The 27,171-nt window shown below is 41.3% G+C and overlaps 1 protein-coding gene across 1 annotated transcript; it reads left to right on the top strand.

Annotated features, from left to right (window-relative positions):
* Positions 1 to 11,167: 11,167 nt before the first annotated feature.
* Positions 11,168 to 12,152, top strand: LOC142503258 (olfactory receptor class A-like protein 1). Its single transcript, XM_075615420.1, has one exon. It carries the CDS (start codon positions 11,172 to 11,174, stop codon positions 12,150 to 12,152), a length of 981 nt encoding a protein of 326 aa, XP_075471535.1. The 5' UTR covers positions 11,168 to 11,171.
* Positions 12,153 to 27,171: the final 15,019 nt, after the last annotated feature.

A 27,171-nucleotide genomic window follows, 5' to 3' on the forward strand; every position in this document is an offset into this window, starting at 1 on the left:
CCGGTGGGGGGGGGGGGGGGTGGCGCGCGCCCAGCACGGGGGGGTGGCGCGTGCACAACGCTAACCGCGATCTTCAGTCTGTGAGGGAGAGAGGGATCTTGCGATGGGAGGGGGCGTGATCGTGCATTTACAGGGGCGTGGCCATGACATGACGCGGCTGGTTCACCCTCATTGTCTGAACCGCCGGTGGGGGCGTGGCCACGCCTCCGTCGCAGGCTTTGATAAAATGTTTATAGAGTTGTAAAAAACCCTGCATCACGGCGCGGCTGCACCTTCAGCGTGACGGGGCGTACTGTGCCCAGCACCATTGAGGGGCGGTGCTTACACGCACAGCGCACGCCATGCCATACACGCAAACATTACTGGGACCGCTGCTTTCATTTTACCATTGTGTGGAATCTTGCAGGACAGCGGGGCTGTTGAATGTGCGCCGACGCATGTAGGCGGCCATGAGTTACTGGGGGGTAGGTGTTTCTGCGCACAATGCACACAGAGGCGCGCGCTCTTCAAGTCACTGTGACCGCAGCATAACACAACTTATAATGGAAGCATATGTGTACCTTATGCTTTAACATGTACACTCATTAACAGCAATAATAAAAAATATTCATAATAACATAATCATTGCGATGCAAATTGTGAAAAGTATGTCCTTTGTATTTCAGAAATATCACTCTGACATGGAGTCACAATCAATGAATGTACCTGGCTACACAAAGAGAGTTTGCTGATTTGAGACGTGTCTCACAGTTTCAATGAATGTTACTATGGTTGCAAATACTTTAATGCTGATTTCATCAGTGACGCTTATTTCTGCTTGTAGTGAATATAACTTCATCCGTTAACTATGACTGATGTTACATTTAGTTATTCATAACATTAATCACATTTATAATCATACTAACGATATCATTATATGTAACACTTTACTAATAATTTTAATTATGTTTAGTACATTTATTTCTAATGATTGCATTATTATATGTTTCCCATATGTTGGACATATAGCATTAACTATAACAAAAGTGACTTGATAATATTTATAACATCATGTATTTACACAGTTTGTGAAATGCATGACAAATGATAAATTGAACATGTATATGTTTTTTTCAACATTAATGTTCACATACGGTAACTATTATCAAAAATAGCACAATATTCTGAAATAAAATTTTACAAACATTAAAAATTGGCAGCTGAGGTTACAGATCACACATTATGTATACTTCTTTATAAAATGCATATAGTAGGTAGACATTTTCATGGTTGTTAACATACAAGTTCATACTATGTAATTAATCTACAGATATATAAAAATAAGATACAAATGCAATCGTATCATTGTATTTTGATGAACATTACAATTAGTTACACTGTTGTTGACAACTAACAATCACCATGATAAATGTATTTTTTACAGTTAGGACAATGAGTGTGATGACGTCACATATTTAGTGAAGGTTGATAACATATTCACGTTCTTTCACTCAGATACAGCAGCAACAGAGATTACCAAAGGCTACATGGATTTGTATTTAAAGGTTTCAAAAAACATACACAACTGTAGGTTCAATCATGTTGACTTGTGCTAAATCAAAGGAGTCATGGATCATCTGTTGTTGCTGTATCCACGGATTGGTTCATATAGGCATCCCTGAACCATGATCTCAGTTCTTGTGCAAGTCTCGCATTTGTTATCAATAATGTGCAGGATATTTGACAGCTATACTAATACATTTTGATAACAAGCATATAGGACAGCAAACATGAAATATAATTTGTAGTTGGACAACATTGTTCATTCATGCATACATGATACAACCCAAATTTTTTATATTTGTACAAAATTACATATAAAAAATATACATACCATATCCAGATGTGCTTGGCCAAAGAACACAGATGTTAAATGTGAGGAGGAGAACAAACACTATCCTATGATGATAAGAAGGTGACACATGACACATGTCATTCAACCACAGTTTCATGACTGTATTTCTTAATATTCATATCTACCTTGTTGGTTACCTGAAAAATAGGTGTCGATCACATTATGACGTGTCTCAACACCACTGGCTGTCTGCTCATTGTCACCTGCAGCATATACGGGAGGCTCTTCCTCAAGCCCCTCCCGTATGTCGCCTTCCAGATAATGACGCAATGCAATAATGTGCAGCATGCAACAACAAATGACTATGTCAGACACCTTCTCAGGCTTATACTGTAATGCACCGCCAGTTTTATCCAAACACCTGAACCGACTTTTCAACAGTCCAAATGTACGCTCGATAACTGACCAAGTGGATATGTGTGCAACATTATATCGCTCCTCTGCAGGTGATTGCGGATTAGCCAATGGTGTCAAAAGCCACGGTCGGATTCCGTAACCTGAGTCACCTATAATAGAGTATGAAAATTTATGTACAGACAATACATTGTAGTCATGTTGTAACTTATATGTTTCATTGTCAATTGTGATTATTGTTGAAGGCAAAATATTTAGGACATTATATTTCATGTCCCATGTCTGAGATGATAACTAAACATGCACATATATCATGTTCAAACAAGAAAAACATATTTCAATAATGATCACTTACACAATCATATGTAGTATATGCAAAATTTGCATTAGGTGACGATAACGATGCTGTATTACAATATGTGAAATCATATATCTCAAGTAACACTTGGATTGATGGGCACTTGTGTTCTAGTGTTATTGTGTGTGTGTGTGGGGGTGGACATATTAGTAAATATCTATCCAATACACTATTATGCTAAATAGAATATGAAAATTGCAGAATAATTATGTTTATGATTCTTTGGCATTATGATAAAAAGTTAATTTCATAAACACAATTTAAAATGTGACAAAATTAGACATGATGACATATGTATGTTAACACTTCGGAATATGTACTCACCCACCAGCCAACCATGCCCAAAAGAACCATTTTCAAAGGCATGAGAAACTGATGAGTTTCTAAGGATAGATGAATCATGGCTGGAACCACAGAATCTGGCTACCACATTCATAATCTTCATCGTGGCATCGCATACCACCTGCACATTCAGGGAATGGTAGTGTTTCCTATTACGGTATGCATGCTCACTCTGACTAGGCGGGATCAAGGCAACATGGGTGCAATCGATTGCACCCATCACACATGGCATCCCGGCTATGTTATAAAAGCCATTTCTGACTTCCAGCCACTCTGTCTGCTCTCTAGGAAAATGAATATAATTCCTAGCGTGTCTAGTCAGTGCACATAGAAACTGGCTAAAGGTCCGCGAGAATGATGACTGCGAGACCCCACCCACTATGCCCACAGTTGTTTGAAAAGACACAGAAGCTAAAAAATGTAATGAGCACAGCATTTTAACAAGACCAGGGACGGCACGACCTCTGCTTGTTACACTATCCAAATCTGCTCTTAGTTCTTTGTAAAAACCTAAGATTGCTGCTGAACTCAATCTATACTGATTTTTAATCTCCTTCTCACTCAGGCCATCTAAAAGTGTTCTTTCGCGGTACACACGTGGACGGGCTACCAACACGTCTCTACTCTGTCTTCTCCTCCTATCCCTCTCTTGTCCCTCTCCTCTCCCTCTCACATCCTGTCTATTTTGTCCCTCCTGCCCAACAAGCCTCCGCCTTCTCATCAGCAAACGTCTTGTTTGCATATCCATGTCGACGTCACAAGGAGGGTTGATTGTTCCTCCTTTAAATACATATGTGATTAGGTCACGTGACTGAATTAAATTAACCTGTTGTCTAAATATATTTGCATTTTCATGTCATATTACTGTTTACGAACAATGAGTAACTGTTAATTTGCACATAAAAACATAGTTTCCTAATAATGATACGTTTGTAAATGACTATACAACATTGGTTACAACAAGGTAACAACACATTCAAAATGCATCCAATTTGTATGTACACAAGTGTGTGCAAGAAGATTTGATTACATGAATGTAGAGAAATATATAAAAGCATATTGCCGGATGAAGGTGTTTAGTAAGAATATTTGTGTCATTTCACACACATTTTTGTGCTGGAAAGAATATCCGTCAATACAAAAAATATGTATAATGTGAATTCATTATTTACTATATCCATATCTCATTTGTGATGTCATTGTTGTCTGCAGAACAGTAGTAACATGCAAGTGTTGCAGTGCATTGTGTCCAATGTATTAATGGAATGTTAATGAGTGTGTACACAATTGGTTACACTATTGGTTCTGTACTAGAGAGAGGGCGTGCCTACAAAACATGTAAATATTAGCAATATGCATAATGTGTGACTTGCAACATGCTTTTAACATTATAAACTTTATGAAATAAATGTCATCATTTTGTACACGAGCCTTGTTATTATTATATGGTATTTCAGGTTAATGAAGTATATCAGTTTTTATGTTGACAAACATGATTCATCTTATATGAAGTGTTCCTTTAAGAGACTAGGCAGAGACTTACCATTAGTAATACATTGATTTATTCAGTAACTAATCATAACAGTAACAACTGATATATTTAAAACATCCTAAACGTAACAGGTGACACTATTATGTCAATAAGTTGAACTAGTTCATGTAACAAATCATATATTTCAAAGACCACAGAATCAATAATACAAACTAATATGTCTTAGCTCCATTGACAGCATGCTAACCAAATATAAGTGCAATGTGTGTGCAGCGCACAGCCAGGAATGAAGGAGAGCAGGTCTGGCAAAAAATCACTCTTTATTGGGAAGCCATAAAATAGAGGGTTGCAGCCCTTCTACGCGTTTCATGCAAAGCGTGCACTTTATCAAGAAGTGTCAAATACAATACACGGAACATTTAAATAGCAGCTGACTGCTGTTTTGGCGCCAAAGCCGATGACGTCACCAATTTACATTTGGCCAATGCGCATCGCCCCTCTGACACATGCGCTATACAACCAGGTCCAGGAGTAAATCCCATCACGAGGCATAGCCAATCAGCAGCCCCAGGGAGCAACACACACCCTGTGGCTTATGACGAGCCAGATCTCACGAGATGCGACCCCTCTCTGTCCCGTCGGCACGCGCATGCGCACAGGGACAAGGCATAAGCCGATCACATATCTCCCTCTGTCTAACAATTCACGCTCTCCTTCATTCCTGGCTGTGCGCTGCACACACATTGCACTTGGATTCTCCTGACCTGACACAGCTGCACGCTTTGGAGAAAGCTACTGGGAAAAACTAGTTCGTGAGTACGTTTACCTGGGGCCAGCCCAATGAGGAGGGGGAAGTGTCTCTGTGCACGTAACCCCACCTTCAGGGTTTATTAGAGCCCCATTATAGGTTTAGTGCTTTATTACTTATTTATCAGTACCCAGTGTTTGCTTTACTCCCTTTGTTATAAGGATATAGGTCCCTGTGTATTTTTGAGCACCATTCCTCCACATATGTATGCTAACCAAATATATTTCAACAAGCTTTTTTTTTCTAAGTGCCGATCCGCCACTCATCAGCAGCCTCTCACCATCAACTTGTCAACTTTTTTTGGCTTGGCTGATTCGGCATTAAAACGCCATCTAGAGTGGGAATAGCGGCGCAAAGCTACTCGCCACTACTAGAATACAGCGTGGCGGAAATCATGTCTATTTTAGGCAAAAAGTGCCTTCTCGCCTCGCCAATGGCGGAAAAAAAACAACCGTGAAAAAAACTGGCGTTTTTTTTATTCTCGCCACTTTCTCGCCCCTTACTGAATAGGAGTAGGCATTGTTGGCGGGAAACGGGCGAGAAGTGCCTTTCCGCCGCTTATTGCATGACCCCCTATGAGTGTAACACCAAAATATGATATCACCATGAGAGTATCAAACACATCTCTCTTCCCCCCCCCTCCTCTTCTCCCTCCTGTTTGCTTCTAGAATCCTGTGTATGGCCATCCTCGGACGGATTTTAGAGTCATTACAATCATCACTTGCTATGGTTCATTCGAGACATATCATCATGAGAAAGACACAGTTTCAAGATTTCATGTCAATTTATATCTGGAACGTTTCACATGACTTTGGAGTATTTTGTCATTCCGTAGCTGTGGTCTTGGGACTTCGTGAGATTTTCTTGCTGTTTTTATGAGGATGCTTAGTGCTCTCTCCTTATGACACATTTATAATGAAAGTAATTTATGCCTGTGTTCAAGTCATGCTTACCTAATTTGGACTGTACCTTTTTGATTGATATCAATTTTTCAAATATATCTACTCAACTTGATACACATTCAGCAACGTTAAATATCAACTATATGCTTATTAGCTTTCATTCAACAAAGATTATTTATTACTGTGCATACCAAAGCCCTTCGGGCTGCGGTTTATGATGTAACATTATAGTTGCTCTGTCTGTGCCCAATACCAATCGTTTCTAAGGGCAGTTTGGCAGGTAATGCTACTCTCCCTTTAAATGCAGGGTAAACTTTGCAGTGTCTGCGCATGCGCATTAGGTAACCTGGACGCGTGTGGAGGGTTTACATTGTATTATTTTGTTTACCTCTGGCCGCGCATGCGCACTTAATAAAAAGACTAGTACTCTGCCATTCCTATTATAGTTAAGGGCGTGCGACACACAGGCACTCAAGGCTTCTACTTGTGATGTCACCCCACACATGCGCAATGGGCAGACTAATTGAATACACTACTGGGAACGATTGAGGTATCTTAGAATGTGTAAATTTTCACCTGGTAACGGCGCTTTTGGCGCGAACTTAATATTTTTTAAGCCTGCATACTATTCTGCCTACCCCACCGCTCCCAGTTGAAGGCATCTCGCCAAAACGCGTAGGAGTGGGTGCTGTAGGCAGGATCCCTTGATCTGTCCCCCTCTCGGGACACGTAACTATACCACTAGAGCTGCTGCTCTAAGCTTATTTAGTGACGCTTTTTTTTCATGCATGTAGGATTGTGCCTTTCACCATACTAGCTTCAGGATTGTCAAATTCATGTTCTTGGACTTACATCATTCATTACTGTGTCTCCTCTACAGGATTGATCGTGTGCATAGCTTTGATTAGCATGTTTGGGGATAATTATTTCATTTATCCCATGACTTCCTATGTAGTGTTTGAATTTATACAGTAATTGTGGTCCTAGTTCTTTCCTTAGCATTGTATTTTGGTGTTATACTCATAGTCACATCCTTTTTCCCATAGACTTATATTGTCTGCTGTTTTTCCTAGAGATAGTTCATTTTTCTCTTAGGATCTGTTAATCAGCCTGGGATATCACCTGTTCATCTACCCGGTTGTTTTAAGTGTCCTATATGATTCATATGCTAGTAAGCACATTGCTGTGGTTTCCGTACAGGGGGTCCATGCCTTGTTTTAAAATTCTGTGCTATCTTTTATTGCGTTTTGTGACAATTAATTAATAAATATGTATCTTTGACATCGCAGACGGTATACCTGAGTGCTATATTTATGGGCTTCTTTCTCTTTTCACTTACATATTTACTGGCCCATTTAGCACCACTGACATACTATTAAGGGGCCTATGCAGAGAGCAGCGCTTTTAAAAATTGGCGAGGGTAATAAAAAGTAGCTTTAATGGAGAGTTTTATTCTCCATATGCAGAAATGTGCGAAATCTGCAATTTATAGCATGAAAGCGTGTGGCGAGTTTAAAATGGAGAGATGCGCGCTGCTGAAATGTGTAAAAAAAAAATCGCGCATTTTTTTTTTCCCTATGGCCGGCGAGCTCCAGCTTCTTGCCAACTTTTGTTGGCGGAGCTAATTGTAGAAAATCGCGCCATTTTATTGGCGTGAACAGCCACTAGATGGCGTTCGCGCCTTTCTGAATTCGGATATTTTTAAAACTGGCGAGATGTAGGTTCTCGCCAGCCGCGCGGCGAGATTTACAAATAGAAAAAAAAATGGCGCGTTTTTCGTAACTCGCCATTTTCTGCTGTTTTCTAAGCAAATTTCACCAAAAAATGGCGATATTTACTATAGCGCTGCACTCTGCATAGGCCCCTTAGTATTTATATATATATTTTGTCAGTTTTTTGGTTGCCTTTATTGTGTAGTCCTGTGGATGCGGGGTCCGCTCTTTCTCTTAGCATATATATAAAATATATATATATAAATATATAGCCAGGGATTCTGGGTTATGACATGCAAATTAGCACACAGTGTCATCCTTTACTTCATGCCCATTTTAACATATAAGCTTATGCCTGTCGGTATATATATATATATATTACAAACATACAAAGAACAAAGAGTAGCGCTATCAGTGTGTGAGTAAGTTCTATGTGCTTATAAATCAAATTGTGATATCAGTGCAAAAATAGTTAAAAATATCAATACACAATTTGAAAAATGAACAAAAAATTGTGAAAAAAGAAAACTTTAAATGTTCAGTGTTCAGTGAAAAAAAATAGAACAAACCAGTCCAATGGATGTATAGTTGATGAAAAAGAGTCCAGATATAAATGTTCCAGTCACAGTATGGAGTAGGCAAGGCTTCTATAATGATCTAGCCAGATCATACTGTAGATATCTAAAAGAAAAAGAAAAAAAGAAGCACCAGCTCCATAGCATAATACTGTATAAATAAAATAAGAACTGTTTGTAAAGGAGTTTGCAGCATACACGTGTGGGCTGGAGCTGTTGAACTTTGCCCGTCTGACTGAGAGGAGAGAGGCCATTTGTGTTATACTGCTGGGGCAGTGTTCCTGCAATGGAGGTACAGAGGGTGGAAACCGGTTTATGCAGACATCTGGATCCTTTTCCTGCAGTGCTACAGTACATGAGAACTGATTGTCTCCGGGTTCAATAACACCACCACTGATGTGGAAGAAACTCCCCCTCCCTTCTCCTTGTCTGACATCCATTCATCACGGATAAGTTACCTCTTCTTATTACCCACACAACAAGCATTTGTTTGCATTACTGTTTGGCTGCAGCTTCTCCCTACAGTTCCTGTAAGTTTATAGATTGTCTCCCATGAATGTTTTTTTAACATATTTGAAGCGAGTGCATGTCTTGGCGGCCTCTCTTGTTTCTTAATAAATTTGTGTTTTATTTATACAGTATTATGCTATGGAGCTGGCGCTTCTTTTTTTCTTTTATATATATACTGTATATATATATACTGTATATATAAATATATATATATATATAAATCATCTTCTTCAGTCCATGTCTGTCCTCTAATGGATGAAGCCTTCCCAATGATCATCCAACTCCTGCAGTCCACGATGCACCACAATTTCCGATTTCATCCTCCCATCTTACTTGTGGTTGTCCTCTTTTTTATTTAGTTTCCCTTGGAATGCAATTGAATGCCATCTTTGTCCAACAATGGTCATTTCTTCTTGCTACATGTCCGTCCCACTGCCATTATAATGTCTTCACTCTTGTGATGATATCACAGACTTTTGTTTGGTTTCAAACCCTTTCATTATGTTCTCTGTCGCTTTGGGTAAAACCAGCATACTGTAAATCTCTCCATACTTTTTTGAATTGTCTGAAGTTTCTGAATTACTGTACTGTATCTTTGCATAGGCCCGGATATATCAAGCTCATTTAAAATTACATTATTATCGCGTTCCGATAAAAATGTAATATGCACGTTAATATTGCAAAAATAAGTAGGTATACACCAATAATCTACCATCAGAAAAAACATGCAATGTGCCATGATAACGTTATTTCTTGTGCTAAATATCGCTTTGACATTAAATTGGTGGCAAAGTAACAAAATAGTCCTAAAATAGTGGAAAAACATTGCAAGACTATCCTACAGTACTCTATTTACTGTGGCAGACTATATAAACCCATGATTTCCTGACACACTAGCAGTGTGAGGACATATTAGCTACAAGTAGTTGGAGGTTTCTTTCATTATTAGTGCTATAGTATTTTGATATCTGATTGAGTTGTCTTACAGTATGCTATTTGTTGTCTGTCTGTGTGGGTGTTTGTGTGCTTGTGTATGTAATTTTGATTGTCTTTGGAAGCTGCTTGTCTTTTGTTTGTCTTAATTTTTGTAGTGCCCTTGTGTTAAGTAGTGTGTAGTGTGTACTGTGAGAGTGAAAGATGCAGGCGACTGAAGTGAGTGATGTGAGGAGTATCAAAATAAGTGAAATCATAATAATGTGTTAATATTATGCACTCCTTGAGAAAGCACCACTTTCAGTAGGTGCAAAATGCATAGGAGACTTTTGCTTGGATCACCACTATTTTGCATATGTCCCAATAATTAACTTTATATTTTTCTACATGTCGGGTTCTCATGCTATTTCCGGTCTCTGTCAACCAGTTTACTGTTGCTCTGTATTTTTCTTCTACTTCAGCACCCTTTTGTGTATCTGGGCCTTAGTACCTGCTTCTTAATCTGCACATGACAGGATTTTTTACATGCTTGTCCATGTTCAATGGATTCTTGCAAAGGGGCTTCAGTCATGAAGATGAGAACGGGCTTCTTCGTTGTGCTGTCCTCCTGAATTTTTCTTTTCATATTAAAAGAAAATGTTTGGCTCATTAGAAAGGAGCCACCTCTGAACATGACAGTGTAGCCAACCACTGCAACTACAAAAGAACAATTGTATCTAATCAAAGGTCAAGAAGAACGGCTTGTCACTTACTGTAGGCCCTCAGATAGTATGGTGTGAAACTGCTTCACCATGATAGCGAGAAGATTTTAGTAGAGATTTTCGCTCCAAAATCCGTTTCGCGATTTAAAATCTGCAAACGGATTTGGTCGGTTTTCATCCATGTGGATTCGTCGAAACCGACTATTAGATACAACCCAAGGATGGATTAAATTCTACAAATCCGTCAACGGGTTGTGGAATCCGCGGAGTGTATTGGTTATAATAATAAAAAATCCATAAAGCGTGAATTACCCTTTTGAGATTGATCCGCTGAAATACAAAAACCAAAGTTACGCTGCGGATCAAAATTGGCCCCCAAAAATTTATCCATCTCTAGATTTTAGTCCTATTCATTTGAATGGATCTGAATTCTTCTCCAGCACTTGAAAGCTGCTTAACAGCATAGGGGGAATAGAGATATACCTTAATTTTTGGATCATGAGATATAGCTTTCATAGAACCCAATATCTACTGTAATACTGTTTTATCATTGCAGGTACAGTATCAGACACAGCCTACAGAGAAGTGTAATGGACCCTAGTCTTCTTGTCAAAGCCACTGGTTTCCTCCTTTTGGTGGTGATCGGAATACCAGGAAATGTCTTAATTCTACTGCAATTCACCCATATCAGGATTATAGAGAAGAAGCTCCTGACAATCAACATCATCCTGATGGTCCTGGCTTTAGTGAATCTTTTTGTTGTCGTCTCCCGTGTCATCCCCCAGTCCTTGAACGCCATAGGACTGGAGAATTTACTGGATGACACAGAGTGCAAACTCGTTATATACACCTATAGAGTGAGTAGGGCCATGTCCATTTGTGTCACCAGTTTGCTCAGCTGTCAACAGTGCATCCTCATTGCTCCAACTACTAGGTTGTGGGCATATCTCAAGCGAAGAACGACCCAAAATGTGGTGGTCATTATTATATTCTTATGGTTAATTAACCTCTCTATGTACCCTTACAGCATCCTGAATGCTCGAGCAAGAAAAAAAAATCTAACAACCTCCCCATACACTTTGCACTTGGTGTATTGCAATGCAGACTTCTTGAATTACATGTCTTATATTGTCAATGGGACATTTTACGCTCTCCGGGATTTTATTTTTGTGATGTTAATGGCTCTGGCGAGCAGTTACATTGTCTATGTGTTGCTCAATCATGAGAGATCCATAAAAGGCATTCGGAGCTCGGCTAGAGTCCAAGGGAGGTCAGTTGAGTACAAGGCTTCTAGAGCTGTCATCTTGTTAGTTGCCCTGTATGTTGTGTTATTTGGGATGGATAACTCCATGTGGATCTATACCCTGACCCTGTCCAATGTAAGCCCTGACATGAATGACATTCGGATATTCTTAGCCTCTTCATATTCAACCCTGAGCCCTATAGTCATCATTGCCACCAACCCCAAACTGCGGCGGAGCTTGACGTGTTCCTATGAAAAGAAGCCACTCTCTTGCACTCATCAGGAAGGTTTGGAAAGCAAAGGACATGTGTATTCCATAAGTAAATAGTTGTGATAGCAAATATACATTTATAGTATGTGCTATATATGGGCTAGGGTCATCCAGGTTACAGTATAAATATGTGCAACACATGTATCTATGTATATCTTTATTTATTTTGTATCCACAGTGTACTCAGAGCTTTACAATAGAGAGAATACAATACAGGAAATTATAATACAATAAGTACAACAAACAAAATCAGATAATAAGAAGGAAGTCCTTGCCCCAGAGATCTTGCAATCTAAGTGGTGCATTGGGGGACTTATAGAGACAATATGTGAGAGAGTAAGTGCAGTAGACGGCAGTGCTTGGCCACAATGGTTTGGTAGGAGTGACTGTGGGTGTGGGACAGTAGCCATAGGTCTAGGTCAGTGTTTCCCAACAGTGGATTTTGGAACCCCTAAGTGTTCATGAAGTGTCTACAAGGGGTTCGTAAAAAAAAAAAAAAAAAGTAATGTCAGATATCATGTAGTATAGTGGATCCTGATAGAGAAATCATGGAACTTTAGGTCATTCCCTAGTTCTGCACAGCTGAAACAAACTCCACAGTATGAAGATATCCTTATATAAGGTATAAGCCAATAGCTTGTTAATACAGAGTCCTGATCTGTATATGTGCAGGAGGGATCGTATTATATCTGGAGATGCAGTGTCCCTTGTAAAAATTCTTTAGAAAGCCAGTATAATCCAATCATGTAAAAAGCAAAGGGAAAACATGCTGGATGGCGGATGGGGGGAGGGGTAAGAGGAAGGGAAAAAAGGGATAGGGAGCAAGTCCCGCTGTAAGCCCAAATCAACCAGACCAACCTGCTCACCTTATGGACCCCACATGAATGATAAACGTGAAGTCAAACATACAATGAATGGACTCCAAACCTCCAACCTTCTTGTAGATAACATTAAACAGTTCAGTATGTAAAGAAAATCTGCTGAAGCAGATGCGTGTACTCACTGCACCCAATCCGTCTGGACTCTGTGAGCGTGCTTCTCCGTTGAGACAATCAGCTGTAGATAACCTAATAAACAGGGAAATGAAGAGAGTGCTTCTCCCAAGTAGAAGTATATTGGATCCTGTGCTGTGTTGGGACTGCCACTTAGTACGGCCCCAGACTGCACCTAAGCGTGGGTTGTATAGCTGTCAATTACATCAGGAGCTTCCAAAGTCGCTACGCTCAATGCTTTGCATCCACAGTGGCAAGGCATTGTGGGGTGTAACTTTGGAATATCCCACAGTGTTTCAAAGCTATACCACCCATATTGTATTGTATTGTATGTCTTTATTTATATAGCGCCATTAATGTACATAGCGCTTCACAGTAGTAATACATGTGGTAATCGAATAAATAACAGATAATATAAATAACAGATCATGGGAATAAGTGCTTTAGACAAACATAACATTAAGGAAGAGGAGTCCCTGCCCCAAGGAGCTTACAATCTAATTGGTAGGTAGGGAGAACGTACAGAGACAGTAGGAGGGAGTTCTGGTAAGTGCGTCTGCAGGGGGCCAAGCTTTATATATCATGTGTTCAGAATGTTCACAGTGCTATTCGTATGCTTCTTTAAGCAAGTGGGTCTTAAGGTGGGACTTAAAGGTGGATAGAGAGGGTGCTAGTCGGGTACTGAGGGGAAGGGCGTTCCAGAGGTGTGGGGCAGTCAGTGAAAAAGGTTTAAGGCGGGAGAGGGCTTTAGATAAAAAGGGGGTAGAAAGAAGACATCCTTGAGCAGAACGCAAGAGTCGGGATGGTGCATAGCGAGAAATTAGGGCTGAGATGTAAGGAGGGGCAGAAGTGTGTAAAGCTTTAAAAGTGAGGAGAAGAATGGAGTGTGAGATGCGGGATTTGATTGGAAGCCAGGAGAGGGATTTCAGGAGGGGAGATGCTGTCTACACACACTGAGGTGCAGTTTGGGGCCTTATTAGATAAGACAAAATACGGTCTGAGTTCTGTTAAACAGTTTTGTGAGAAATAGTTTGGTGAGTATGCAATAACATTTATTAATTAGGGGTTCACAGTGGGTGCATAATGTAAATACGGTTGGTCTGGGCCATTTAAATGCTTCATTAAAAGTGTGTTTTTAGGTTTGAATGTGGGGAGAGAAGTTGCTTGTCTGGTTCACTTGTTAAACAATATAACATTTTAGGCCAAGATAAAAAATAAATCCCCAGGAAAACCAGTGAGCGGGTTTTACAACAAATCTGCAAAACCTCAAGGAATTTTAAAAGAAATGGCAAAACATGGCAGCAAATATTGTTCAGTCGGCAGAAGGGAGAAGCTCTTGGTAGCTACTGACATTTTTCCTGATAAATTCAGTGGTAGAAAGTTTTCATATATTTCTATCTCTCTCTGCCTTAAGGATTTAACCTACTGTACAATACCTTTCCAACATGTAAAAGGACTTAATTATCCCTAACCTACTTTCTCCTCGCAAAGGTATAACCACAGGAGGGTGGGAAAAATATATTCCAATGCAACCTCAAAAACATGATTTGGCTTAAGTCCCTTTACTGTACATACTAAAAGTTAAGAAACAGTAAATGATTAACTTGACAAAATAATAAAAGTCGTGTTCTGGCTGTTTATCAAAAGCTAAAAAAGAATTCAATAGATATGAAACGGCGAAATTCTGTTTAAAATCTATGTTTAGTACAGCAAATGACTATACAATGAATACAAATGTTTTATGGTGGCATATAAGTCTATTTAAAGAAGAGCTCAAAGAATAAGATGGTTTTGAAAGCTAATTTGTATGAACAAATATAATGCAGCAAAGGAACCGCACTCACAATTGTTGTTATAGCCTCTAATGTCAATTAATTGGGAGAATTATACTCCAACATACAGGTAGGTTCGACTTGGTCTCTTTCATTAAAGAAATGGCCCCCCTTCATAAGTAGATCTGGTCCGGTTCCCCCGATCTGGTATTATTGCAAGAAAATTTCCAAAACAGAATGAAGCGCCGGGGCACTCATGTTATAATAAAAACACACATTTATTTGGTATAAAAACATTTGTTAAAAATAAATGGAACAGATATTTATGATGTCACCTCACCAGATATATGACGCAACGCACTATAATGTACACAGCCACAGTGAGAAAGCCCTTCGAGATTAGTAGGATTTGTAACATTTAAAACACAGGGCCTCATGCAGAGAGCATAGAATTTTAAAAATGGCGAATTTCATAAAAAGTAGCTTTTTTGGAGAGTTTTATTCTCCATATGCAGAAAAGTGCGAATTCTGCTATGTTTAACATGGATGCGTGTGGCGAGTTTAAATTGGCGAGATGCGCGCTTCAGAAACGTGTAAAAACAAATTCGCGCCTTTTTTTTCCCCTTTACTATAGGCGGCGAGCGCCATCTAGCCATATTTTCGTGGCGCGGCAAAAATGCGAGAATCGCGCCTTTTTTTGGCGCGAACAGCCGCTACTTGCCGTTCGCACCTCTCTGCATTCGGAGAGTTTTAAAAATGGCGCGATTGAGGTTCTCGCCAGCCGCGAGGCGAGTTTTAAACATAGAAATAAAAAAATGGCGCGTTTTTCGCAACTCGCCATTTTATGCCGTTTTCTGAGGGAAATTGAACAAAAAATGGCGAGTTTTGAAATAACGATGCTCTCTGCATGAGGCCCACAATGTTTAATAAACTATACACTTTAAGCTTTCTAAGTCTCTTGGTTATGGGGAATAGAATAAGAGGTTGCACGTTTATTCTTAGTAGCCATATTCCCCACACACTTATAACAGGGACTCACAATATCTCACAACCTTATGTAGCGTTGGAGCACTCCAGAACCCCTATATAGGTTCTGGGTGATCTGGGCATTACTTGGGCATTCCCTTACCTAGGAACCCCTTGACATGTTCAGGGACACCTCACATCCCTATGCCCCATTTACCTTTCTGGACTGTGCTGAAGCAGGGAAGTCTGGCGGTGAGTCACGTAACTGTTTTCAAGGAGGGATTGTGACCGGAGCATTGTGCCTATATGTATCAGGATTCCAACCTGATTCCCAGGTACATAATTGGGGTATCCAGCAACTCTGGACCCTGACTCCCTAGACACAATTTGACAAGGCTTTCTCTGCAAAACCCACCTTGAAACTCATAGCCTAGCCATCTCTGCTTGCACACACCTGGAAAGGTAAAAGCACAAAAATTCTTTATTTTCGCATAATTTACAGCAATGCATTTACAATCACTGGACTCAAGAGCTGACACTCCTGAACCCCAATACATGGATCAGAGGTAACCAAGCAGGCCTTAACCTTTATTGTGAGCCTGGCTACACCCTCACCGTCACACGCTTGTATTTCATTCTATTTTAGTTAGGAAAGTCTAGTTTTTGCCCAGGTACCAGGTCTGCAGGGCCCCCACAGCTGTTGGGTCCCTGATTCTTCCCCCGCAGGTGTCCCCTATGGGTCCTCAGCTGGTACCCGTGGGCTTCTTGTGGCCCCCCTGGTGGTTCCCACAAGTGTCTGGGGCCCTCGGGTGGTCCCTGCGGGTCCATGGGGCCCCTGGTTCTATCCCCACAGGTGTCCCCCGTGAGTCCTCAGGTGGTACATGTTGACGTCCAGAGGTCCTCGGGGGGTTCTCGGGTTGGCCCCGTGGGTGTCCAGGGGTCCTCGGGTTGTTCCCGTGGGTCCACGTAGGCCTGAGGTACCAATCCTGTATGTAAAAAATAAAACATGGCCCACATTTAAATCAATACCTCCCTCCCCCCACCAAACACATAAAGTACAGTAATAGGCAAAATAACTAAATATTATTTTTTTATTTATAACTATTATCCAGATATGGATAATAGATGATTTGCCCATTATTAATCACAACATTAGCTAGGCAGCATAAAGTAAATAAAAACAGTTCTACTTACCCCATGCAATATGAAGGGTGTCCTTGTCAGCTTACTGCAGGTCCCTTTCCTCCGATGTCAGCAAGAATACATAATACACACAATCTAATGGCCCCAGCCCCTTAATCACCTTAGCGGTTAATAACCGCAATGGTAATTAAGGGGTTAACCCACCCTGCCCCGCTACCCACCCGGGAGGCCTAACCACCCACCCGGACCCACTATACCCACCCTTCACTTACATCATGCCCATATTAATTATATATATAAATATAGATAAAAAAATGGGGAAGGATTAAAAAATCAGGCCCAAATAAAACACATTACATAGCCAAATATAAATCATAACATAGCCAAATTAAAAACATTACATAGCCAAATAAAAAACATTAAACAGCAAAATCAAACACAGCACATAACAAAATCAACAGTACATAGCATAATACAATACACCACATAGCAAAATAAAACACATCACATAGACAATTACATAAATAACAAATGCCAATAAAACAATTGAATGGCACAGTGGGTAAATGATGACCATTTAATCTGTGCATCATTTAACACTATGCCAGTCAATGGTCAAAATAAAAGAAATAATCACAAACAAGATCCAATGCCTCCTAAACAATCAGAAATTAAAAACAAATAAAGAAGTAAACAGAACTAAATTACCACCAATCAATAAATCCAATCAAAAATAATAAATTCCACAATTATCAATTAAACACCAAAACAAAATCATTATGAAATAAATGAAATGCTGACAAGTGCTAGTTTGAGTGACACTTACTGTACTGCATGTTACACGAGGACAAGGGCTAGGATGCATGTGTACTGCATGTTACATGCTGACAAGGGCTAGGTTGAGGGACACTTGTGTTAATGCATGTTAGGTGCTGACAAGAATAGAGGTCAATGCATGATGCTAAAACCAATGCCAGGAGAAGAGCAATGAATAATAATAAAAGGTACTTGTAAAGGGACCCCCAAATAAATGCTTGATTGAAGACAGGTACTGGGTACGTATTCCTAGATAGTGAACTCCCCACCCGCGTAGGTAAGTATACACAACAACACCAGGAATCATGAACATTTAAAGTTCCCTAGAAAGTACCTAGAGTCCTGAGATCCCAAATAGGGAAAACATATAGCAGGCAAATTACTCACTTATGTGGCTGCAACGTCCATGTGATCCTGAAGTGGGGGTCCTTATGTGTGCATCCATCCGGCGAGTCAATGTAACAAAAGTTTCCTCCCCTCAGACTCCCTTATTTAGGGTCTTTTCCCATATGCTTATACATTGCCAATCTCTACTTTTTGTTATGCTATTTTACTTTCAGCTTCCTTAAATTAGGGTCTAGTATGCATGTACATATCGTACAGTCATATTTTTTATACTACCTTTTCTATTCAGAGATTCCAATAAAAGTTTGATAAGATAGATGTAGGTACTTTCTAGGGTACTTTAAATGTTCATGATTCCTTGTGTTATTGTATATACTTACCTATGCAGGTGGGGAGTTCACTATCTAGGAATACGTACCCCGTACCTGTCTTCAATCAAGCATTTATTTGGGGTCCCTTTACAAGTACCTTTTATTATTCTTCATTACTCTTCTCCTGGCATTGGTCTTAGCATCACACATTGACCTCTATTGCTGATACATTGTGAAGTAGCTTCACCATACAGTGTGTCATTTGGATAAAGTGTGTGTCCCTTTCAAGCGCTGTTTTTACAGAAGCCTACACCATTTAGGAAACCCAAATCTTCCACCCCACACAAAGGGAATAAGGATCAACCAAAAGAACAGACATCCATATTGAAAAAAATATCTCATTCTCACATTCTACTAGTGGAGATTCAGATGTTTCAGATAATGGTTTATTTTCCCAGATAAATTTTTCACAGGATATCACCTTAAGGAGCCCATATGATGTATCAAGGGTTGATGGTCGCAGTTCTAGGACCCACAGAGATATGGAACAACAAGGTTCTTCAAAAAACTATCGTGCCCCAAAAGGACAAGAAGGGGTTCAAAGGGAAGGCGCTGCTCCAAATCCTAAAAAAAAGAAGATAAATCCGTAACTCAGGTCTCAGGGGTTATTAATCTTTTAAATATGACACTAACGGATGCAGAAACATCTGTTCTGAACAAGGGACTAAAATACGCTCCCAGTATGAATTTCAAATTGTTTGATACTGTTGTGGACATGCATTGTTATGTTAGAAAACTAACTTTAAAAAAATTCTTTGAAACACACAACACACAATCAGAGATATTCCATTCAGACATGAGTGTTGTTGAGTCAGATATTGAACAAATGGGTATACCTTTAGGTGATGATTCTATTACAGCAGGGCCCCACTTCTCGGCGCCCCCTTTTTGGCGATCCGCTGATACGGCGGCACCGAGAAGGGGGCCGCATCTTTGATTCCGAGTCACGCATGCGCAGAATGGGTGGTTGTGCCCGGCGTGCATGCACAGACCGTTGTCTGCACGCGCATACCGTAGTTTGCGCACGCAGACCATAGGCCGCGCATGCGCAGAACGACAAAAACGCCGTACTGTGCATGCAAAGAACTGAAAATCGCCGGATCCGATTTCCGGCTATTTTCATTATACGGCGGGCCCCTGGAACGGAACCCGCCGTATACCCTGGGCCCTGCTGTACTTCATTTAGGGACCTTTGCAATTTACAGGATCTAAATGAATTACTTGATGAACAAGATGAAGATTTTAATCCAACTACATTTTTGGGTCGTAGACCTTCGGGTCTATAAAGAAAATCTACTTTTTATCCTGTACATTGCAAAGGCAATAGCTTGATCATGTTTGAGAAACTTATAGAGAGAGACCTAACATTGTTGTCTACACCTTTCAGATCTCTCCTTTGAAATTATCTATGAACAATCTAACAAGAGATGAAAAATCAGCACTAATATCCCTCCAGAGTAACAACAAAATTGTAATAAAGGGGGTGGATAAAGGTGGAGCAATTGTGATCTTAGATAGTGCCCATTACAAAAATGAGGCCCTCACTCCACCTCTTATGTTAAACTAGCATGAGATCCCACTGTTCCATTTCTGAGGGAATTGAAATTGTTGCTTGAACTAGGACAGATTTGGGTGTGTTAGATTCAAAAGAAATTAATTTTCTATATAAATAATACCCAATCATTCCCATCTTCCACCATCTCCCAAGACATTGGTCTCCCCACCTCGGAGGCCAATAGTCTCAAGTATTGGATCTTCGGGAGATGGTGTTTCCCGATATGTAGATAAATATCTACAGGACCTGGTACAAGTATTGCCATCATACATAAAGGACAGTGGTGACCTTCTCAAGCATTTGGAATTGATCAATTGGGAAACCAACTATCTGTGGGTCACACTGGACATTACATCCCTATACACAGTGATCCAGCATCAACATGGGGTGGCAGCTGTAAAATTATTTTTAGACAAATCGCATCTCTCACCTGCACAATGCACTTTTTTGTTTGATTCTATTGATTATTTACTCACTCACAACTATTTTTTGTTTGATGGTACTTTCTATATTCAGACACGTGGAACGGCCATGGGTACCAGCTTTGCCCCATCCTATGCTAATTTGTTTTTGGGATGTTGGGAGCTGTTCCACGTGTTTGGAGATAGAAATCCTTTCAGACATCACATTATATTTTTTAAACGGTATATAGATGACCTTATTTTTATTTGGCAAAGGGGAGCAGAATCACTGTTATTATTTATTGATTATCTTAATAATAATAATTTATTGTGATCTTAGATAGTGTCCATTACAAAAATGAGGCCCTCAGGCAATTGGGAGATTCCACCTCTTATGTTAAACTAGCAGGAGATCCCACTGTTCCATTTCTGAGGGAATTGAAATTGTTGCTTGAACTAGGACAGATTTGGGTGTGTTAGATTCAAAAGAAATTAATTTTCTACATAAATAATACACAATCATGCCCATCTTCCACCATCTCCCGAAGGTCCACAAGACATTGGTCTCCCCACCTTGGAGGCTAATAGTCTCAAGTATTGGATCTTCAGGAGATGTGTTTCCAGAAATGTAGATAAATATCTACAGGACCTGGTACAAGTATTGCCATCATACATAATGGACAGTGGTGACCTTCTCAAGCATTTGGAATTGATCAATTGGGAAACCGACTATCTGTGGGTCACACTGGAAATTACATCCCTATACACAGTGATCCAGCATCAACATGGGGTGGCAGCTGTAAAATTCTTTTTAGATAAATCGCATCTCTCACCTGCGTAATGCACTTTTTTGTTTGATTCTATTGATTATTTACTCACTCACAACTATTTTTTGTTTGATGGTACTTTCTATCTCTAGGCACGTGGAACGGCCATGGGTACCAGCTTTGCCCCATCCTATGCTAATTTGTTTTTGGGATGGTGGGAGCTGTTCCATGTGTTTGGAGATAGAAATCCTTTCAGACATCACATTATATTTTTTAAACGGTATATAGATGACATTATTTTTATTTGGCAAGGGGGAGCACAATCACTGTTATTATTTATTGATTATTTTAATAATAACAATTAAAATTTACGTTTCACACACAATTTTGATTATTATCTCATTCACTTTTTGGATTTGCTTTTATTCATTGATCAAAACAAACATATACAAAGTGACACTTTTAGAAAAAGTAATTCTCGCAACACACTTTTGAGAGCCGACAGCTGCCACTCCAGACCATTAATATAAGGGATCCCAAAGGGACAATTTATACGTATAAAACGCAATTGCTCCACCGTAGATTACTTTGACAAACAATCGAGAGATCTTTTAGAAAGGTTTGTAGCAAGAGGGTACAATAGGGCTGACTTAGAAAGAACATATGAGGAAGTGGCTCTCATGGACAGGTCAACTTTATTTAGGAATAAATCAATAGACAAAAAGACAAATATGTCTACACAATTTCCTATGTTTATCACTCAATATAGCATTCAGTCTGAACAGATCAAGAATATCGTCAGAAAACATTGGAATGTATTATCAGTAGATCCTGCTCTTAAGGATATTTTCCATGAAGGTCCCAAATTCGTTTTTAGAGAGCTAAAACAATTTCTAATTCTGTATCCCCTAGTTTGTATCAAACTTCTGACAATGTTACAATGAAACCTTTACCCACAGGTACCTTTGGATGTTCAAACTGCAAAGTATGCAAATATATGAGCACTGGTTCAGAGTTTACATCCACAGCGACAGGACAACAATTTAAGGTTAGGACATTTATTAATTTTAATACTAAATTTGTCGTTTGCCTTTTGTCCTGTCGCTGTGGTAAACAATACATTGGCCGCACTATTCGAGCCTGTTGCATGGTACATGTAACTGCACCCGCGGGTTCTCTTGATAAGGCTTCTTTATTGAGCCTTAAAAATATACAGCACACAAAAACAAAATAGCTTCTTCATTAGCATAGAAAACAAGGCAGCTTCTCTTCAGCATGCAGGACACAGACAGTTCATCACACATGTACTTTGAAAAACAGACCTTATAGCAGTAATCGCTTCTGTATTTCAGTCCTGTCTCCTGACTAGCTAGCTTGCATGTGTGTACAGCCTGGGGGTTTTAAAACACCTTGATTATGCAGCTGGGGTCAGAGTAATTAAGCAGCCCTTCTCAACTGAAACTTAACCTCGTCACAGCTTCACTGCAAGCCTAAACATAGGTTTGCCAGGTATATGGCTGGTGACGTTCATTCACCCTGTCACAGAGCCCTTAAGGTTTGAATAATGGAACATGTGCGGCTAATTGAGAGAGGTGATTTACTGCACCCAGTGTCTCATAATTTTTCATGCTGTAGTCAGGGTGGTTTGAGAGGCTTTTCCTATATGGGTATTGAGCAGGTCTCATGCTCTATCAGAGATGGTGATAAACTGAATGCATTCAATCGACATGAACTATTCTGGATATTCACCATGAAGACTAGAGTACCGTCTGGTCTAAATAAAGACCTGGACCTAGGTCCCTTTCTAGATAAATAAACCCCTTTTTGCCATCTCATTAGATTCTTTTGGCCTCATTATACTTCATGGTGGATATTGTCTGGATATATATTGAGACATTTTTAGGTTTCTATGTGCAAGGTCCTTGAATTCTCTATAACCTAGCATGAATGGATATGTGTTTATATGAAATTTGCTCCACCTTTTCATTCAGGTCTATAGATATATTTTTGTTCTCATCACTATAGATGTTCTCTTTGATAAAAATGAATACACTCTATGTAACCTATAGATTGTATTCTTCCCACATATTTGTTTATATACTGTCTATAAAATTGGATGTACCAGCTAGGTTTTCTAGGTTTTTTGGTTAGACTTGGAGTTAATGATCAATTATATGGGACAATACTAGAATAGTTTTGACAATGCTAGTTTATTAATAGCTTGACCCTTATTTAGGGTCTTTTCCCATATGCTTATACATTGCCCATCTCTACTTTTTGTTATGCTATTTTACTTTCAGGTTCCTTATATTAGGGTCTAGTATGCATGTACATATCGTACATTCATATTTTTTATACTACGTTTTCTATTCAGAGATTCCAATAAAAGTTTGATAAGATAGATGTAGGTTTTTTCAATATTATTTTTACTTTGTTACTATATACATTTTTAATTATTCTGAGTGTTCTACATGATCAGCACATTCAATCATATTTCTTGAGATACTCATATTGTTAATTTCTCTCCCTGTCTGACACCCAGGGCTGGCCATGTCTCACAGACCTCTGATTTGGTTCTGCGCATGCACATACCCGCGTTGGTGTGTGTTACATTTTGCCTGCTAAGGGAGTCTGAGGGGAGGAAACTTTTCAGCCCCTGTGATGCACGCGTTGACGTTATCATCCTCACTGTGACGACTCAGGAGATTCCTTCCCCTCCTGGTCCCTCTCTCCCATCTCCTGTTGCCCTTCCTACTCCTTCCCACTCCTCTCCTTTACCCTCCACCTCTCTCCCTTTGCCGCAGCGCGTGCCCCGCAGGTCTCGCATACCCACGCGGTCCCTGAGTCCCTGCTATGATCCTCCCCGTTCCCTCTCTCCCACAGTGGCAGCATCACCTTCCCCTGTGGTGGCGTCCATCCCGTTGCCTCCTCCCTGCGTGGTGCCCGCGGTGCGGCGTTCCGCGCGCCTGGTGACGCATCCGGCTCGTGCGCTCCCGCAGCCCACGGGGGGCGCACGCACATGCCCCTCCGCTGACTCACCTGCTCCCTCCTCTCTACCTTTACTCGCCATCGCACGGGCGCAAGCCGCGCGTGTTCCCCTCGTCTTGGTTCCCTGCCCCATCTGCGGTCTTCCCTTGCTCTGTGCGGCCCGCTCCTGTGTTGCAACCTGTGTGCGCGCATCCCCAGCTTACAGGGGGCACGCGCACAGACTCTTCTTATCAGGTTTCCCCTATCTCCGCCTCCCAACCTTTACAGGCCATTCCCCTGACTGCCCCTTCGGTCTCCTCCTCTTCTCTCCCTGTCCTATCCCTGTCGTCTCCCATTTCTTTCTCTACTCCTCCCCTCTCTCCCATTGGTATGCCCGCCTTTATAACCCCCGTATGTCCACTTCTTCCCCGCTCTGCATAGTTCCTGTTTCCCTGTGTGTAACTGACCTATGCTGTGCTCCCTCTCCGTTCCTGTGGTTTCCTTCCCCTGTGCTATCTTGGATTTCCCTGGCTTTGATCTCTGCTTGTCCTGGACTACTCTGCTCTCTGGTATTCCTGTGAACCCTGCTACGCTTACTACCTTGCTTACCTCCGGCTTCCTAGGACCTGGCTTATCCTCTGACGACTCTACCCTCTGGACTCCTGAATATTGGCAAACGGACACGACTATTCTTACGGACATCCCAAAGCATTGCAAGTATACACTAACAACTCTTCCAACAGGCCCAGCAACGCTATACCACACTCCGGGCTTGCTCCCACTGCTGTGGGTGTGTGGTATCATACCATTCCCACCTCAGTACTGGGGTCTAGCCAGGTCTGTGGGCATTCAGGTGTGACATTATGCAGAGCCCAACAAACACAGACCCCCTGAGGTGGGTACAAGTATTACCCTAGAGGCCTTACACTTTGTTAGCGATCAGCTGTCCACTGTCTCCCAGCAATTGGCTACCATGTCCCGTCAGGAGGGTTCCACGGCTTCTGCGCCAACAATGGCGACTACCTACGCCAGCCCTGCTCCACGGATTCCCTCTCCGAATCGTTATGATGGAAACCCCCTCAACTGCCGTGGTTTCTTAAACCAATGTGAGGTGCAGTTTGAAATGTCTCCCTCCCTGTTTCCTACGGGTCGTGCTAAAATTGCTTACTTACATGCTCTGCTGACGGAGACGCTCTTGCCTGGGCATCTCCCCTATGGGAGCGTAAATGCAAAATAACGCAAGATTACCCTTTATTCAGATGTGAATTTCAACTTGTGTTTGATACCCCTGCACAGTGCGAGACAGCCGTCTTCTCCCTCTTTCATATTTCTCAGGGCCGAAGATCAGCTGCCAAATACGCCATTATATTCCATACGCTGGTGGCCGAGGTTCAATGGAATGATGAGGCCCTCACCGCTGCGTACTGGCACGGACTCTCTGATACGCTGAAGGACAATCAGGCTACTCATGCCCGGCATATGTCCCTGGAGGAACTTTTCACCCTGAGCGTACGCATGGATCAGCGTACGCAGGAGCGATGACACGAGAGACACTGTTCCCGTTCTTCTCCCTCTGTTGTTTCTCACAGGTCGCCCACTACTCCTCTCCTGGCCCTGGAGGCACCGGAACCTATTCAGGTTGGCAGTCAACAACTCCACGCAACCGAGAGAGCGCAGCGACGCCAGAACAGGCTGTGTTTCTACTGTGCTTCCTTGGAACATCGTCTCCAGAATAGTCCCTTGAAGCCGGTAGAGGGGCTTCTACTGGGTACTGTCTCTCCTAACCCCTCTCCTCCCGAAACTCTCCCAAAGAAGTTTATGCTACCAGCCACGTTGGAGGGTCCCAACCTTGTCGTAAAGGTTGAAGCGTTCATCGATTCCGGATTGGGCGGTAATTTCCTGGACCAGAAGTTCACAGTGGAGAATCAGATTCCCATGGTCAGAAGGAAGAGCCCTGTTGGCCTTGAGGCCATCGATGGACGACCACTCCAGCAGGCCTTCATCATTTGGGAGTCTGTTCCTCTTACCTTGACCCTGGCTGATGGTCACAAGGAAGTAATTGTCTTTGACATTTTCCAATCTCCTTCCGTAAAATTATTTTAGGATTGCCTTGGCTTCAACTCCACAATCCGCGCATTGACTGGTCTGGTTCTTTGCCCATCCAGTGGCACTCGTCCGCAGATGCTGTTCCAACGGAGCTCCCCGTGGTTGTGCTTGCTGATCTGGACTCTTTACCTGCCGATCGGTTGTCCCTTCCTGCTGTGTACTATGAGTACTTGGACGTGTTCAACAAGGTACAAGCAGAGGTTCTCCCTCCTCACCGTCCGTACGATTGCCCTGTCGACCTCATCCCGGGGACTGTCCTGCCGAAGTCTAAGTTTTACCCACTCTCCATCCCGGAGACCAAGGCCATGACTACTTATATTCAGGAAATTCTGGAATAAGGATTCATCCGCAACTCTACCTCTCCTGCCGGGGCTGGCTTCTTCTTTGTGAAAAAGAAGGATGGATCACTGAGGCCATGCATTGACTTCCTCGGACTCAATAAGATCATGGTGAAAAACCGGTACCCTCTGAAGGAAAACCGTATTCCTTCACCTATGCTTCAGAATTGAGAGGAGCCTTTCATCTGCCAAGAAAACTGAAGCCTTGTGACTGGATACACCATCTGCACCATTTTGCAGCAGACTTCCCCGGGAAGCTTTCACGCCCTGCCACTGTTATCTTCGATCTTTGATGAACTTTCAGGCCTGGTAGACGAACGAAATGAAACGTAACGCAAGCCAGGTTTCAAATCCTTTGTCTCAATTTATTACTCATAGGGTAATGACTTTTATACAGAAAAAAGAAGATATTGGTTTAGAGGCGTAACATAGGCGTAACATAGGCGTATCATAGGTGTGTCTTGGGCATAGCTTTGATTAGAGGCGTGATTTAGGGGTAGGACATATTAGTGGTGTGATTTTTAGGACGTGTCTTTC

Source organism: Ascaphus truei, chromosome 9 (genome assembly GCF_040206685.1).
Source record: "Ascaphus truei isolate aAscTru1 chromosome 9, aAscTru1.hap1, whole genome shotgun sequence".
NCBI lineage: Eukaryota > Metazoa > Chordata > Amphibia > Anura > Ascaphidae > Ascaphus > Ascaphus truei.